Raw genomic sequence first — 15,200 nt, forward strand, 5'->3', positions numbered from 1 at the left:
AGATTGGCTCAATTGAAATTAGCATTAAACTTTTAATTGCGCACTGATTGATAAGGCCAGGATTCACTCTCTATAAACAAGAACTGAGTACTTCCTAAAGGTATTTAAAGGAAAAATATAAACGAAACATTGGATTTTAAGATAAAAACATGGGTTCCAGAAGATACGATTCGAGAACTACCATTTTCTCTCCTGAAGGGCGTCTATACCAAGTTGAGTATGCTTTGGAGTCGATTTCCCATGCTGGTACAGCCATTGGTATCATGACTTCTGAAGGTATCGTACTCGCTGCTGAACGTAAGGTGACCTCTACATTGTTAGAACAGGACACATCTACAGAAAAATTGTATAAACTAAATGATAGAACGACAGTGGCTGTTGCCGGTCTTACTGCGGATGCTGAAATTCTTATAAATACTGCTAGAGTTCATGCACAAAACTACTTAAAGACTTATAATGAGGAGATTCCAGTGGAGATGTTAGTTAGAAAATTGAGTGACATCAAGCAAGGTTACACACAATATGGTGGTCTAAGACCTTATGGTGTCTCGTTCATTTATGCAGGTTATGATGATAGATATGGATACCAATTATACACCTCTAATCCTTCCGGTAACTATACAGGTTGGAAAGCTATTAGTGTTGGTGCCAATACCTCTGCAGCTCAGACTCTTCTGCAGATGGATTACAAGGACGAGATGAAATTGGATGAAGCCATAGAATTAGCATTGAAGACCTTATCAAAAACTACAGACAGCAGCGCGTTAACATATGACAGACTGGAATTTGCTACCTTGAAAATGAAAGAAGGTACTGAAGAGATCGAACAAAAAATATTTAAGCCAACAGAAATCAAGGAGCTTCTGGTAAAGACAGGTATATCCAAGAAGAGCGATGATGAGGATGATGAGATGTCTTGATTTTTCAATGTCATGCTACGTAACTTGTATAATGAAAAATAACAAAAATAAAACATATTATATGTATCTAAAAGAAAGTATCATGTCACCATAGTTAATGTATTTATTTTACAGAATGGTATACAGATAACGTCATAAGAGGCTATATATTTCAAGAGCGACTTATTGAGTTGAAAAATCAAAATTTATATTTTGGCATTAAAATAGCCCATAATTATATATTATATCTATAAAATACTAATGAAAGAGAAAAACATCAACGAGAATTAAATTTTAAGCAATACATGCAAGTTCACAAATGTCGTTTATTTGCGAAATGCAGTATATCTGAAGTAAAATGCAAATATTAACCCAAATGAAAATCGAAGCATTTAGATTATGGAATACCCTTGTATATTAATTAAGTGTATCAAAAAAGGAATTAAATTCTTAAGAGTCCCACAACCAATCACATTTTTATGCTTCGAGTACATTATTGTACATTACCATGTATAAGAATTTATTTGTTAATTAAATTAGAATTATTGTCTTTTTCTGACAATTTTGAGTACAAATACTCAGCGTAATAAATCATCTGATTAGAAACCTTCCACGGTATCAATGGAGTAATCCTTCTTGGAAAGCTTATGTCTTAGGGTTTTACCGTAGTAGAAGAAACCAAATGGCAATAAAATCATAGCAGTAGAAATGAAAGCCAATAACCAACTTGCCCATTGCAATCCTAATTTGTGGTACATTTGAGGAGTGAATAATGGAAATGCGGCACCACCAGCAGATCTCAAGAAAACCTTTGTAGCCAATGCACTTGAGGCATATTGAACGTAACAATCAATGATATAGTTATTCAAAGAATAGTAGATAAGCACCATACCATAACCGAAGGCTAGACCAGAGGAAGCTGGACCTACCCAAATAATATGCTTATAAGATGTGGCACCAAGGATCCATAGGGCAGCAGCAGCGAAAGGAGCACCGATCATAGCACCGACTAAACGATCCTCTGGAGTTGGTTTTCTCTTCTTGACCATTTGCAAATATTTATTTTCGCACCAGAAAGTGGTAGCAAGAGCCATAGTTGCACCAATTAGAATTGGAATAAACATTAAACCAATCAAGTTATCCTTGTAACCATATAATTCACCAAAAACGACAGGGAAAGCAAAGAAGAAAGCGTACAGTAGGGAGTAAATTAGGCAAACGTAGAAACATGTCAAATCCAGGACAGGTTCTGTTACAGCGAAATACAAAGGTCTAATTAGACAAGCTTTCATCATCTCATTCACAGAGATACCTTGGGCTTCTTGTTCTGTCATAATCTTTGGATTACCAGTTTCCTTTCTCAATTTAGAGGCACGTCTCTTCAAGATGACTGGGGCGTAAGTCTCTGGAATAAAGGCAACAATTATCCACATAACACCTGCAAAGGCCATGTTAAACCAGAAAATCAGATCCATTCTCCTAGTACAGACAGAGACAAAACCATTGACCAAAGGCCCGATGATTGGGCCTGTGTATGGAGCGAATGCAAAGAAAGCGATGGCTCTACCTCTAGTTTCACTTGGGAACATATCAGCAATGGAACCACCGACCAGACACAAACCTGAGGAAGAGAAAACACCACAAAGGAATCTACATACCAGAAGACCACCTAAGTTTGGGGATAAAGCACATGGAATGTTGAAAATTGTGTACAAACCCATAGAAATGAAGTATGCAAGACGTCTACCATATAAATCACTAACTGGAGACCAAATCAAAGGACCTAGGGAGAAACCGATAACCATCAGGGAACACGACAGGATAGCAGCTTCAGAGCCGACGTGGTATTTTTCTTGAACAGTGAATAAACCACCTGTGATACAGGCGGAACCATAAGCGACACAGATAACCAGGATCGAAAGGACAATAGTGTACATCCAACGGATCCATAGTGGCCAGTTGTGTGGATTTTCTGGGTCGTTAGTAACAAAGGTGACGAACTCGATGTCAGGGTCAAGTTCTGGTTGTTCCTCTGATTTAGAGTTACCACTATAGGTCTCTTCTTCATCTTCTAGCTCTTCTTTATTGGAGGAATTGTGTGATGGTGTCAAAACCGCACTGCGACGGGAGGTAGTTCTCTCAATCTGTTTTGTCCTGGACCTCGAGATGGCTGTTGAAGTTCTACCTAGCGACTGTAGAGTGGCTACAGGGACCAAACCAGTTGGTGTCTCCATTGTGTACTCTTCTGGGAAGATAGCGTTCTTTGTAGTAGTTTGTGGAGCGTTGACATCCGGCACTGGGGCATCGTGAGTCATACCCATCTCCTGCAGAGATTTCACGGTCTCTGTACGGGTCAGACGTATACCATTCTGTTTTTCATCACTAGGAATATACTGTTTAGGTTGTTGCTGAGACTCAACGTCCAGCTCACTATTTATCGACTGAGAAGTCTCAGAAGAAAACGAAACCAAAGAATTTTGATCCATTATTATTATTTTTTAATTATATTTGGAGTATTTTTTAACAGTTTTGGTTATCTTTCTTTGTTCTTGCAATCAAATTAATCAATTAACATTTATTGGTATAGCCCTTATATATGAAGGGATGATGAAATTGGGCTTATTATGAAATTTTTCACTTTTCTTTCTTTCTTTCTTTTTTTTTTTGGGTTAATTTATAGTATCGCCCTACAGAAAAGAAGATCTGTTACCTTTATTTGCACAGACACATCCGTAGACCCTTTGTCCAACACCGAACCAGATCACTATAATATATCAGCTGCCATTATAAGATTGTTGTGCGACTGTTTCTGAGTGGACATCATGATTTTTTCCTATAATTGAATCGATATCTGCTATACTAAAGGCAGTTATGAAGCACAGCAACGCTGTTTTCTAAGCAATCGATGTTAATAAAAAGGGTTTTTCCGGAAAAAAGCATAGAAGTTCAAAAAGACCTCGGAATCACAGGCAAAAAAAGAAGAATCAAAGAGAGAGAGAAGCAGAGAAAGTACCGTAGCAGCAGATTAGCAGATGATGAAAGACCCAGCAGAGAAGCAACAGAGAGTGCGTTGTGATAGATAGAAAGAAATTGGAAGGGGGAACCACTTTCCGCAGTGAAACCGTCGTGGGAGCAACAAAATGAAAATAAAAATAAATCGCGCGGAGTGGAAAAAAATAATCAATCATAGAAAAAAGAAACCCAGTGAAGATAACGCAGGACCAACCGATGAAATACCAAAAAAAATAAAAAGAACGCGGGTTAAAAGAGTTTGAATGGGGTGTGTGGGAAGAGGATGACTATCTTTGTTAAGATTTGTACTGGATGGAAAGCCAAAAAAAAAAATGTTAGACTCCGAAGATGAGTTGCGGTAATTAAATTATATAATATCAAACAACTACAATAAAACAACATATTAACTACGCTATCAACAAGTACAACTGTACTAAACGAATCAAGCAATACTGTGAGGTAAATTATAATACATATACATTCTCCGTAAAGAGAAAAAAAAAAGCACCGCCCCCAGATCGGTAAAATAAATGTTGATATATAAATCCGGGTAATATAAATTGTGCATAACTTAGTACGTAATCATGTGATTGACGCGGGTTTGCTGTGATAATTTCATACGAAACATTTAACGTGTTTAGGTGTTGGGACATACTTGTCAAATGCCCAAAAGCTGAGATGCTCATCGGATTGTTTAACTAGGGTTATTCTTTTTTTTTTATTTGATATCTTTGTATTTCTTGTTGATTACAAAGGTAATTCTTCAGAACGGAATCATTATTAAGTTAATATGTCGCGGAAGGACAATGAAGTGAGGAAGTTGATGGAGTCAATTGCGCCCTCGACGGCGCACCAGATCAAGTCCTACTATATGAAATACGTGCAATGGTGTGAAGAGAGGAATTTGATCCAGTTAGAAGAGGAGAATGGGGTACGATACGACCAGCTTCCCTTGTCACCAAAGCTAGTGCATTGCTTCATACTTGAGAAAGTAGTACTGCTTCCTTCAGCCATATATAGTCTACAGGAACTGAAAAACTATATTGATTCGTTTTTATTTTTGAACAAATTGTGCTCGATACATACTGGGGAAGAATCAGGAGCATTGTTGGAAACATACTTGGCGAACGTATTCAAATTGCACCAAAGATGGCATAGTATCTCAACTGGTGGATTGCAGACGAGCGTAGTAACGAAATTGATCAAAATATCACTTAACATGTGGAATCCAGCAACCACTGAACTCTCTGATAAATATTTCAAGACAAGTATGGAGAAGTTAAGATTTTTAACGGATTTTCATATGTACAGCTACCTCAATTGGAGTTACAAAGAGAGAGCCAGCTTGAAGTTATCAAGTTTTACTACTACATCTGATGGGAAGGGACTACTTATACGTGATTGTGGGGCTAATAAGATACGCGGTGTCTTACTGCCGCAGGACTGCCCTTTAATCTGCCCATTGACTACACTAGCTGCATATTTCTATCTTCGTTTCTACGGAGTAAAACCGGTTTATAGAGGAGACGGCTTTCCCAATTTGCTAGGCGATTTCAATCTACCATTGATTAGAGGTAAATCTTTGTCTGATTATCCAAAGGAGGAAACTCTGAGTAACTACTATTCAAGCGTATTTAAGTACTGCTCTTTAGGTTACAAGAGAAGAGTATACTTTAATGCCATCCCAGAAAACAAGAACGAAAATTTTGACGTAAATTATCCGGAATCTTCTGAAATTGACCCCCAGCAGGCTAATTTGGTTGATTTCGATGAAGTATTCCCTGATGACATTCCAATTGACTTTCGCCAAATTCTTAACGTGAAGACTCCCCAAGTCGATTCTCAGAATTATCAGCCCATATCATCAAGTAATCCAGATATTCATGAATTACCGCCTAATGATTTATTGGTACAGGTTTTCCCTGAGATTGAAGAATACAAAAGAGAGAATTATAATGAATTATCAAAGGGAGCCCAAGATTTTTTGAAAGTAATGGAATTATTGAGGAATACATTCGTTTCTAATTTGCCGTGGATATATAAATTCTTTCCAGACCATGAACTATTCAAAGATCAATCGAATCTATTTCAAAACTCAGACTTTCAAATTTTTATCAATGAAAGGATCTCGCACATTTTGCATCCATCCTCTGAGTTTTCTGGTAATGAACATATCCCCCCTATTCTACGATCTTTACCAGGCTATCATTCCAACTCTTTAGATCAAAATGGCATATTTTCATATCTCGTCGAACCCAATTTGATGGTAGAGATAAAACCTGAGAGTACACAATCTGAGATGACAGTGCAAAATAGCCCTTCTATGCTCGATCCTAGTATAAAATCGGAAGTTCAGTTCACACCAATCTCAGATAGCGCAGAGAGGATAAAAAAGGAATCCTTCAAATACATCCAATTTCAAACACTTTCGAACGTTAATCTTATTATTGATTTCCTTGAGAAGATATTCGAGAAGCTAGAAATGAAAAGGTCAACCAGAGAGTTTGTAATAAATAAAATTGAGGTGCTCAGAAAAACCACGAAAAATCGATTGAATTCAGTAACTCCCGAGGAAATTCTAAAGTACTTTGAAGATATTCTTGGAGAAAAAGAAGGTTTGCGAATTGTATCGCCGAATGAACGAAGAACAATTGATGCGAAGGAAACAAAGAATCCCATTAGTAATAAAGCTAATAAAGAGAAAAGATTTAGATTGTTGTCTATTGACGACGACGATTCTGATGACTCCGATAGTGAAAAATCTGAAGAAGACAAGAGCAGTAATGAAGACGATAGTGATAATGATAATGATGAAGATGAGGATGAGGATGGTGAAGGAGAAAATGTAATGCAATCAGAGCTTCGTACTATGATTGACGAGCTAGTCTCAACCAAAATTGCGAATCTTTTTGAGATAAAGATGGAGCAACTAGAGATGAAACTCGAAAATAGGATAGAGAAAATGGTTAATGAAAAAGTTGAGTCAATAATAGAGACAAAAATTAATAAAAGATTAAGAACTTTGGAGAGGGATACTCCACAACAATTCAAAAAACAAAAGAAAGAAACCATGGAGAATTCTTTTGTGAACAATTCTGTTACTACTGAATCAGCATCAACAAATGCTGTTGGTTACCCATTTAAGATGTCTCCTGGATTGAGCTCAATAGAAGAGATCATCCAGGAATGGTATACCCCAGACCCCAAACAAAATAACGAGTGCGTTCATTCTATGAACAAGAAATACAAGTCTAAGTGGAGATCTGGATTTGAGTCGCTGTACCGTGAGAGAAAACCCATTGTGGACTTCTTTATCTACTTAGTAAACGTAGAAAAGATCCCAAGACCTGACGCCATAAAGACGTGTTGGGAATTAAAGGAACAGAATAGTTATACCTTGAAACAACTCTCCAATTATCTCCGCGATTGGAAAGACAATCACGGCGCATCTTTTAAAGGATTATTATCGGAATCTAGCCACTAACTAATAATTAATATTATGAAAACCTAAAAGATTAGATCCACTACTGATACGGAGAAAAGTTAGCACACTATGAGCCCTCTTACCCATCATATTACTAGTATTATAATATGCAAACTAAAGATACCTAGAAAACTGCGTACCTGTAAAAAGTATCCGAGGTATTTTACGGGTGAGATGCTCATCTCTACAACATTTTCTGTGGTGACCCTTTAAACATTTTGTCAAATTCCAATGGTGCACAGAAAGAGCGGTACAAAAATCGTAATCCAGAAGTCCAAAAAAAAAAACTGCTCGAATACAAAAAAATTCGATGATCTGCAGACACATCGATTGAAATCCAAATGCGAAAAGGGGACAAGCATTCTTGGTTGTTAAGTGCGTACCTGACTTTCAAGTGTTTTTTATTAATTATTTATTGTTTTCTTGATTAACTTTTGAAAACGATATTCAAAACTTAGTATATTACGGATAATCATCATAAGAGAGTTGGTTTGAAGGACAACTTTTAAACAATAGTGAAAATTGCCGTGAGATTCAGAAGAAAAAAAATCAGAATCTAAGCAAGAGCATTGTGTTGAGTTGCTTACTTAATTTAAAAGGAGGAGGGAGAGAGGTCTTGGATAAATAAAGAAGAATATAGCTATATTACGCATAAAAGTCGTTAAAGTTTGAATATTACTTATTATAGGTCGAGATAGTCAAACTTAATTACAAATAACAAAAGTGCTGTTCACAGTACTGTTTGTATTTCTGTGAAGCCTTATTTGTTAAGAGAAAGTAACCTAATAACGGACCCGATAGGTGATCGGAAGAACCACTATAGACTAAGAAAAAGATCATGATAAGTCCTTTGAAACTAACTGTTTTAGTGAAACGAAGATTATTGGTATCTTGTTTGGCCGCACTTTCATTGTTATGGTTTTTTGTTTTACTATTTCCAAGAGATCGTAAAAATGACATTGATTTGAGTTCAGACGGTCTAGAAGATACTGAAGTGTGGAAAGAGTTTGTCAACGGGACAGACTATTCGATATTGCCACCTGAAGAAGTGACTGATGAAAATAAGTCTTTGAAAAAGCCCGGGGTGATACCAGATTATGTCATTGATCACTCTCCATTAATGCATTTATATAGTGACGAAAGGTATTGGCCAGCAGATTTCTCAGAATATGTGACATATTTCAGTTTACTTCATGATGACGGTTCAGAAATTCTAGATAAAATATACTCCATAAATGATCTGCATGAGACTTACAATGTCACGTTCAAGAACGGTACCACAGCAATAGTTGACACTGAGGATGTATATATGACCTCCTTTGATGATTTTGATAAGGATCCTAAATGGTTGTTGGGATATAAACCAACATATGGAACGGGACACATCCAGAAGGCACCAGCTCTTGTTTTTGTTGTGGATAAGGGGAATGGATGGGTTGATGCATTTTGGTTTTATTTTTACCCTTTCAATTGGGGTCCCTATATAATGGGATATGGACCATGGGGGAATCACCTCGGTGATTGGGAACATACTTTAGTAAGATTCTACAAAGGTGAACCAAAATATTTATGGATGAGTGCACATGGTGGTGGTAGCGCATATAAATATGAAGCTATTGAAAAGAAGAAGAGACTGAGAAGAGTCAATGGACATCTAACAAATGATGTGATAGAAAGGCCACTTTTGTTCAGCGCTCGTGGAACCCATGCAAATTATCCATCTGTGGGACAACATGCACATGATGTTCCATTCTTTTTTATGCCATTAAGCGATTTTACAGATCGAGGGCCACTTTGGGATCCAGCTTTGAATTTTTATGGCTATACTATAACCACCGGAAACGAAATTACAGCAGCAACTGAGAGGACAAAGTCGAACTTGGGCATTGATTGGCTATTTTTCCAAGGACATTGGGGAGATAAGCAAATTCCCCTGAGTGATCCAAGACAAAAGTTCTGTATAGTACAATGGAAATACATAGGTGGTCCTAGAGGCCCTCTGAGAAAAAATCTTGATAGAGTATCGTTATGTCAACGATTTAAGTGGTGGAATGTTTGGGGCGCTTGTCCTGTAAGAAGAATGATTAAAAATGGTGTAGGATTGGATGCGGAAAGGAATGATTTCTTAGGTGATAATTGTGGTGTTCTTCTCTATAAAATAAGACCAAAATGGTTGCGCTCAATTCTGAGACTCATCACATGGAGAGGATTTTTATGCTTTGTTATGGATAACTTCACTGGATAAAGTACTAATTTCTAATAGATGATAGATAATTTACCTGGCTCCTTCTATATGTAAGAATGATCATTGTATAACTCAAGTAGCCCAATTTAAATTGTTGTCATATATTTTTTTTCTCGTTTACAGCGTATCAATAAAAAGAATCTTTCTAAAAGATTCTAGTTTCAGTATTAATTGTGGTTGTTAAAGCAAAAATATATATTCATAATGGTATATAACTATTTAAGAACTTTTAAGTAAAGTATATACAGTGAAGTTTGGTGAAAATAATACTACATAGAGCCTATTTCTAAAACAATCGTATGATACGGAATTATGAGAAAAAGTTAAAAGAACAGAAATAGTAACGTAATTATACCGATCAATGACGGAGATAGCATGACACCTGATCCGCTAAAAGCATGCATGGTACTAGATGCAATTGGATAGCTTGATTGTATTAGAGGGCTTCCTGGTTTAGTAGATGTATATACAGAACCTTCTGTCGATTTTGATTGCTTTGTGCCCTGCGATGGTGATGAATTCAAACTTTCCGTTGAAATTCCTGCCACTGACTGGATGATAAGGGCTGTGCTTGTTTCTGATACTGGTACTGTTAAAGTATTTGTGCTAACAATTTGACTCTGTTTGGAATTAGAAGGCACTTTGCTTGTCGCCTGCTTTGTGGAAGTTTCTACAACTGATTGAGTCCTTATAGAAGATTGAAAGTCAGATGAAACCACCGTTGGAGAAACTGAGATAGATTTTGTGCTTGATATTGTTCTATTACCAAATGTCCATTGGGTGGAAGTAACTGTCTCAACACTGGATGTATCAATCGATTCCATTGCTGAAGAGCTGATATTGCTTAACACAGTTGAAATTTGGTTAGACTTCGTCGATGAACTAATAATAGATGGTGGATTACTAGTTATTGATGAGTCAGTAATTGTTGATGCTGTAATAGTGGGGGATGAAGGCGGGGTACTTGTTGTCTTATTTGCTATAATGTGATAAATTGTTGTTGTCTGAGTAACTATTTCGCTATTATTTGTAACAGTTAGGTAATAGCTGATTATATCTTCCTCAACATAAGAGTCCTTAGTGATAGTGGTTGTAATAGGCAAAGGAGGTGTAAACGTTTTAACACTTGACTCGGTAATATAACCACCAAAACTATTAGTCGTTATATAATAAGTAATAACCTCGTAATGTGTGAGCCCGTCTCCTTGTTGAACTGTTAATGTTGTGGGTTGTGGAGCAGGTTCGAGAGAAGTAAAAACACTTTGTTCGTCAATCTGTACCCTATAGGCCTGGAGCGAGCTACTTGTGATGATACTACCAGCATCATCGGTAGTAATGAAGTAAGAAACAATATCAGTCTCGTAGTAACCTTCTTCATTGTTGGTCGTGTCAATGGTAGTAACTGGAGGAGGGCTATATACACTGCTGTTGCTGGCAGTGATATATCCGCCGTACTCATTCGTACTAATCCAATAACTTATCACTACATACTCAGTTACATTGTTGCCGAGGTCCACTGTTTCGGTGGTTGTTGGTGGGGCTGGGTTGAGCGATGAATGCGGAGCTTCAGAGTTAATATTAACTCTGTACTCCTCCAGTGAACTACTGGTAATAATGCTGCCAGCCGAATCGGTGGTTATAAAGTATGACACAATATCAGTTTCAATGTATCCTTCTTCATTATTGGTGGTCTCTAACGTTAGCACTGCAGGGGGACTATATACACTGCTGTTGCTGGCAGTGATATATCCGCCGTACTCATTCGTACTAATCCAATAACTTATCACCACATACTCAGTTACATTGTTGCCGAGGTCCACTGTCTCTGTAGTGTTTGGAGGTGGAGGGCTGAGCGATGTGTGTGCAGCGTCAGAGTTGATGTTCACTCTATACGCTTCAACAGAGCTACTGGTGATGATACTACCAGCATCATCGGTAGTAATGAAGTAAGAAACAATATCAGTCTCGTAGTAACCTTCTTCATTGTTGGTCGTGTCAATGGTAGTAACTGGAGGAGGGCTATATACACTGCTGTTGCTGGCAGTGATATATCCGCCGTACTCATTCGTACTAATCCAATAACTTATCACCACATACTCAGTTACATTGTTGCCGAGGTCCACTGTCTCTGTAGTGTTTGGAGGTGGAGGGCTGAGCGATGTGTGTGCAGCGTCAGAGTTGATGTTCACTCTATACGCTTCAACAGAGCTACTGGTGATGATACTACCAGCATCATCGGTAGTAATGAAGTAAGAAACAATATCAGTCTCGTAGTAACCTTCTTCATTGTTGGTCGTGTCAATGGTAGTAACTGGAGGAGGGCTATATACACTGCTGTTGCTGGCAGTGATATATCCGCCGTACTCATTCGTACTAATCCAATAACTTATCACCACATACTCAGTTACATTGTTGCCGAGGTCCACTGTCTCTGTAGTGTTTGGAGGTGGAGGGCTGAGCGATGTGTGTGCAGCGTCAGAGTTGATGTTCACTCTATACGCTTCAACAGAGCTACTGGTGATGATACTACCAGCATCATCGGTAGTAATGAAGTAAGAAACAATATCAGTCTCGTAGTAACCTTCTTCATTATTGGTCGTGTCAATGGTAGTAACTGGAGGAGGGCTATATACACTGCTGTTGCTGGCAGTGATATATCCGCCGTACTCATTCGTACTAATCCAATAACTTATCACTACATACTCAGTTACATTGTTGCCGAGGTCCACTGTTTCGGTGGTTGTTGGTGGGGCTGGGTTGAGCGATGAATGCGGAGCTTCAGAGTTAATATTAACTCTGTACTCCTCCAGTGAACTACTGGTAATAATGCTGCCAGCCGAATCGGTGGTTATAAAGTATGACACAATATCAGTTTCAATGTATCCTTCTTCATTATTGGTGGTCTCTAACGTTAGCACTGCAGGGGGACTATATACACTGCTGTTGCTGGCAGTGATATATCCGCCGTACTCATTCGTACTAATCCAATAACTTATCACCACATACTCAGTTACATTGTTACCGAGGTCCACTGTCTCTGTAGTGTTTGGAGGTGGAGGGCTGAGCGATGTGTGTGCAGCGTCAGAGTTGATGTTCACTCTATACGCTTCAACAGAGCTACTGGTGATGATACTACCAGCATCATCGGTAGTAATGAAGTAAGAAACAATATCAGTCTCGTAGTAACCTTCTTCATTGTTGGTCGTGTCAATGGTAGTAACTGGAGGAGGGCTATATACACTGCTGTTGCTGGCAGTGATATATCCGCCGTACTCATTCGTACTAATCCAATAACTTATCACCACATACTCAGTTACATTGTTGCCGAGGTCCACTGTCTCTGTAGTGTTTGGAGGTGGAGGGCTGAGCGATGTGTATGCAGCGTCAGAGTTGATGTTCACTCTATACGCTTCAACAGAGCTACTGGTGATGATACTACCAGCATCATCGGTAGTAATGAAGTAAGATACAATATCAGTCTCGTAGTAACCTTCTTCATTGTTGGTCGTGTCAATGGTAGTAACTGGAGGAGGGCTATATACACTACTGCTGCTAGCAGTGTAGAGTTTTCCATTCTCATCATCAGTAGTCCAGTAGCTGATGACTACATACTCGGTGACATTGCTTCCAAGATCAACAACTGTTGTTGTTGGTGAAGGAGCTGGGTCATATACAGTGCTAGCATTGATAACTGTGCTGCTGGTAATTATCTCTCCAGCGTCATCAACAGTAATGAAGTATGATACTATGGTATAGATGTGCTCATGATCGCCTTCTGTCTCGATTGTCGTAATCTGTGGTGGGCTATAAGTTCTGGTACCATTGGCCGTATAAAAACTTCCTTTGTCATCCTCGGTTGTGAAGTAACTAATAACCAAGTATTCGGTTACGTCATTTCCAAGGTCTACTATATCAGTCGTGGGACTAGGAGCACCAGAATGTATGACGGTTATTGTGGAGGTGGTGGTACCGATATCTGGATAACCATCTTTATCTGTCGTACTATAGTAGGAAACCTGTTCTTCGATAATTTCATATGGTTTTGTTATATTCACTGTAGTTGGTTGAGGTAAATCAATCATGTAAGTGATTGTACTAGTGGTTGAACCTGTTATATTATGCCCCTCAGAATCTTGAGTGGTAAAATAGGACACCAAATCCTCTTCTACCCATTTCCCCTTGTCTAGTGTGATTGTCATTGGTGGGGGGATAATCAAAAAGGTTTCTACTGGGACTGTGGTTGATGCCAGTATGGGACTACCGTTGCTTGCAGTGGTACTGTAGAAAGAAACAACTTCCTCTACTAGACGGTCATCGTATGTAAGTGTAAAGGTGGACTCGTCTGGGACACTAACAGATTCCGTCACTGTTGGGACATTGTACACGTAAATGTAGTACGGTGTTACATCACCATCCAGACCAGTGAACGAACTGGTGGATGAGGATATCAGCTCCGTACTGAGTACCCAGGTTGATATGTATGAGTTGACAGTAGTAGGGTGTGGTGTATATGTGCAGGCCTGTGGCTCGGTACAACTTGGGTATTGCCATATATACCCAGCCCAGTCGCTGTGTTTTGTACCTGAGGGATCGGTGAACCAAGCATTCAGTATACCATCAGCTAAAGTGTTGTAAAACGAAATTCTGATGGGGTAAGGAACGTCTTTGATCATGTATACCGTTCTATTAGGATATACCTTATCTGTAACAGTGATATCCCCCTCAGTCGCATCTGGCCATGTATCTACGGCACCACATGGGAATGTGGCACCGTTTCCTAGAAAGATGATAGCGGCGTCATCAGATCCTGTTAAACCGAAGGTATAATTACCTGAAACAGTGGGTACGAAATAGCCCACTAGTTCCACGATGATATAACTTGGGTATACGGTCAATCCGTAAAGGTTACTAATTATACCACCTATCTTAAAGGAAGGATTTGTAGTATAGGCAATTTGTGTTACTAGATTGAACGTACCTGGGTAGTTTAGTAATTCTTTGTATGTATTCTGTGCGATGAATGGCGAAAGTCTTGCTGTAGTAACTTTAAACCCTTGGGAGTTACGTTGAGCTGTTTGCTCTGGCGAAAACCCACAAACGTTATCAAACGTCACTGGATTCTTCGCCAGTGTCACTCCGAATAGTAACGATATGAAGTAGACAACCAAAGCTTTCATTTAAAGAGTTTTATTTGTTAGCTTTTCTTGTATTATATTATTCAAGTGAAATTAATTATTATTGTTATTATTGGATTAAAAATAAAAAAAAGGACTAGTTCTTATATTTTGTTATCTTTTTTTGATTTTAAATATAGGTGTATGATATAGATTTTTTGTTCTTGTGGAATTTTGTAGTAGTTATTTGATCTTGTTAGTACTTTGATCCTATATAAGTATATAAGTTATATAAAAAGTTTTAGTTTGTCATTTTGTATAAGCTTTTTATTTTAGAAGTAGGAATATAAGTATTCATATGTGCCTGCCCTTCCAACCGGCCGTAACGTCAATTTCTGTGTATTATCATAAGAAAATCCTTCTCGTTTCAGTTAATCAATATTTTT

At 38.2% G+C, this 15,200-nt stretch overlaps 5 protein-coding genes across 5 annotated transcripts; 3 read left to right on the forward strand and 2 right to left on the reverse strand.

The window, feature by feature from the left end:
- Positions 1–149: 149 nt before the first annotated feature.
- PRE9 (proteasome core particle subunit alpha 3) lies at positions 150–920 on the forward strand (the record flags this gene model as incomplete). The annotated part of the gene is made up of 1 exon (XM_071051370.1): positions 150–920. The coding sequence occupies one exon, from the start codon at positions 150–152 to the stop codon at positions 918–920; it is 771 nt and encodes a 256-aa protein (XP_070907717.1).
- Positions 921–1,498: 578 nt separating this feature from the next.
- On the reverse strand, positions 1,499–3,385 carry TPO2 (spermine transporter; the record flags this gene model as incomplete). The annotated part of the gene is made up of 1 exon (XM_071051371.1): positions 1,499–3,385. The coding sequence occupies one exon, from the start codon at positions 3,383–3,385 to the stop codon at positions 1,499–1,501; it is 1,887 nt and encodes a 628-aa protein (XP_070907718.1).
- A 1,316-nt stretch (positions 3,386–4,701) lies between these two features.
- CBF2 (Cbf2p) lies at positions 4,702–7,395 on the forward strand (the record flags this gene model as incomplete). The annotated part of the gene is made up of 1 exon (XM_071051372.1): positions 4,702–7,395. One exon carries the CDS (start codon positions 4,702–4,704, stop codon positions 7,393–7,395), a length of 2,694 nt encoding a protein of 897 aa, XP_070907719.1.
- Positions 7,396–8,233: 838 nt separating this feature from the next.
- On the forward strand, positions 8,234–9,640 carry VPS62 (Vps62p; the record flags this gene model as incomplete). Its single annotated transcript, XM_071051373.1, has 1 exon — positions 8,234–9,640. The coding sequence occupies one exon, from the start codon at positions 8,234–8,236 to the stop codon at positions 9,638–9,640; it is 1,407 nt and encodes a 468-aa protein (XP_070907720.1).
- Positions 9,641–9,963: 323 nt separating this feature from the next.
- On the reverse strand, positions 9,964–14,817 carry RNJ42_01208 (uncharacterized protein; the record flags this gene model as incomplete). The annotated part of the gene is made up of 1 exon (XM_071051374.1): positions 9,964–14,817. The coding sequence occupies one exon, from the start codon at positions 14,815–14,817 to the stop codon at positions 9,964–9,966; it is 4,854 nt and encodes a 1,617-aa protein (XP_070907721.1).
- Between the last annotated feature and the right edge of the window lie 383 nt (positions 14,818–15,200).

Source organism: Nakaseomyces bracarensis (assembly GCF_045282275.1).
Source record: "Nakaseomyces bracarensis strain CBM3 chromosome Unknown Scaff6_0, whole genome shotgun sequence".
Lineage (NCBI taxonomy): Eukaryota > Fungi > Ascomycota > Saccharomycetes > Saccharomycetales > Saccharomycetaceae > Nakaseomyces > Nakaseomyces bracarensis.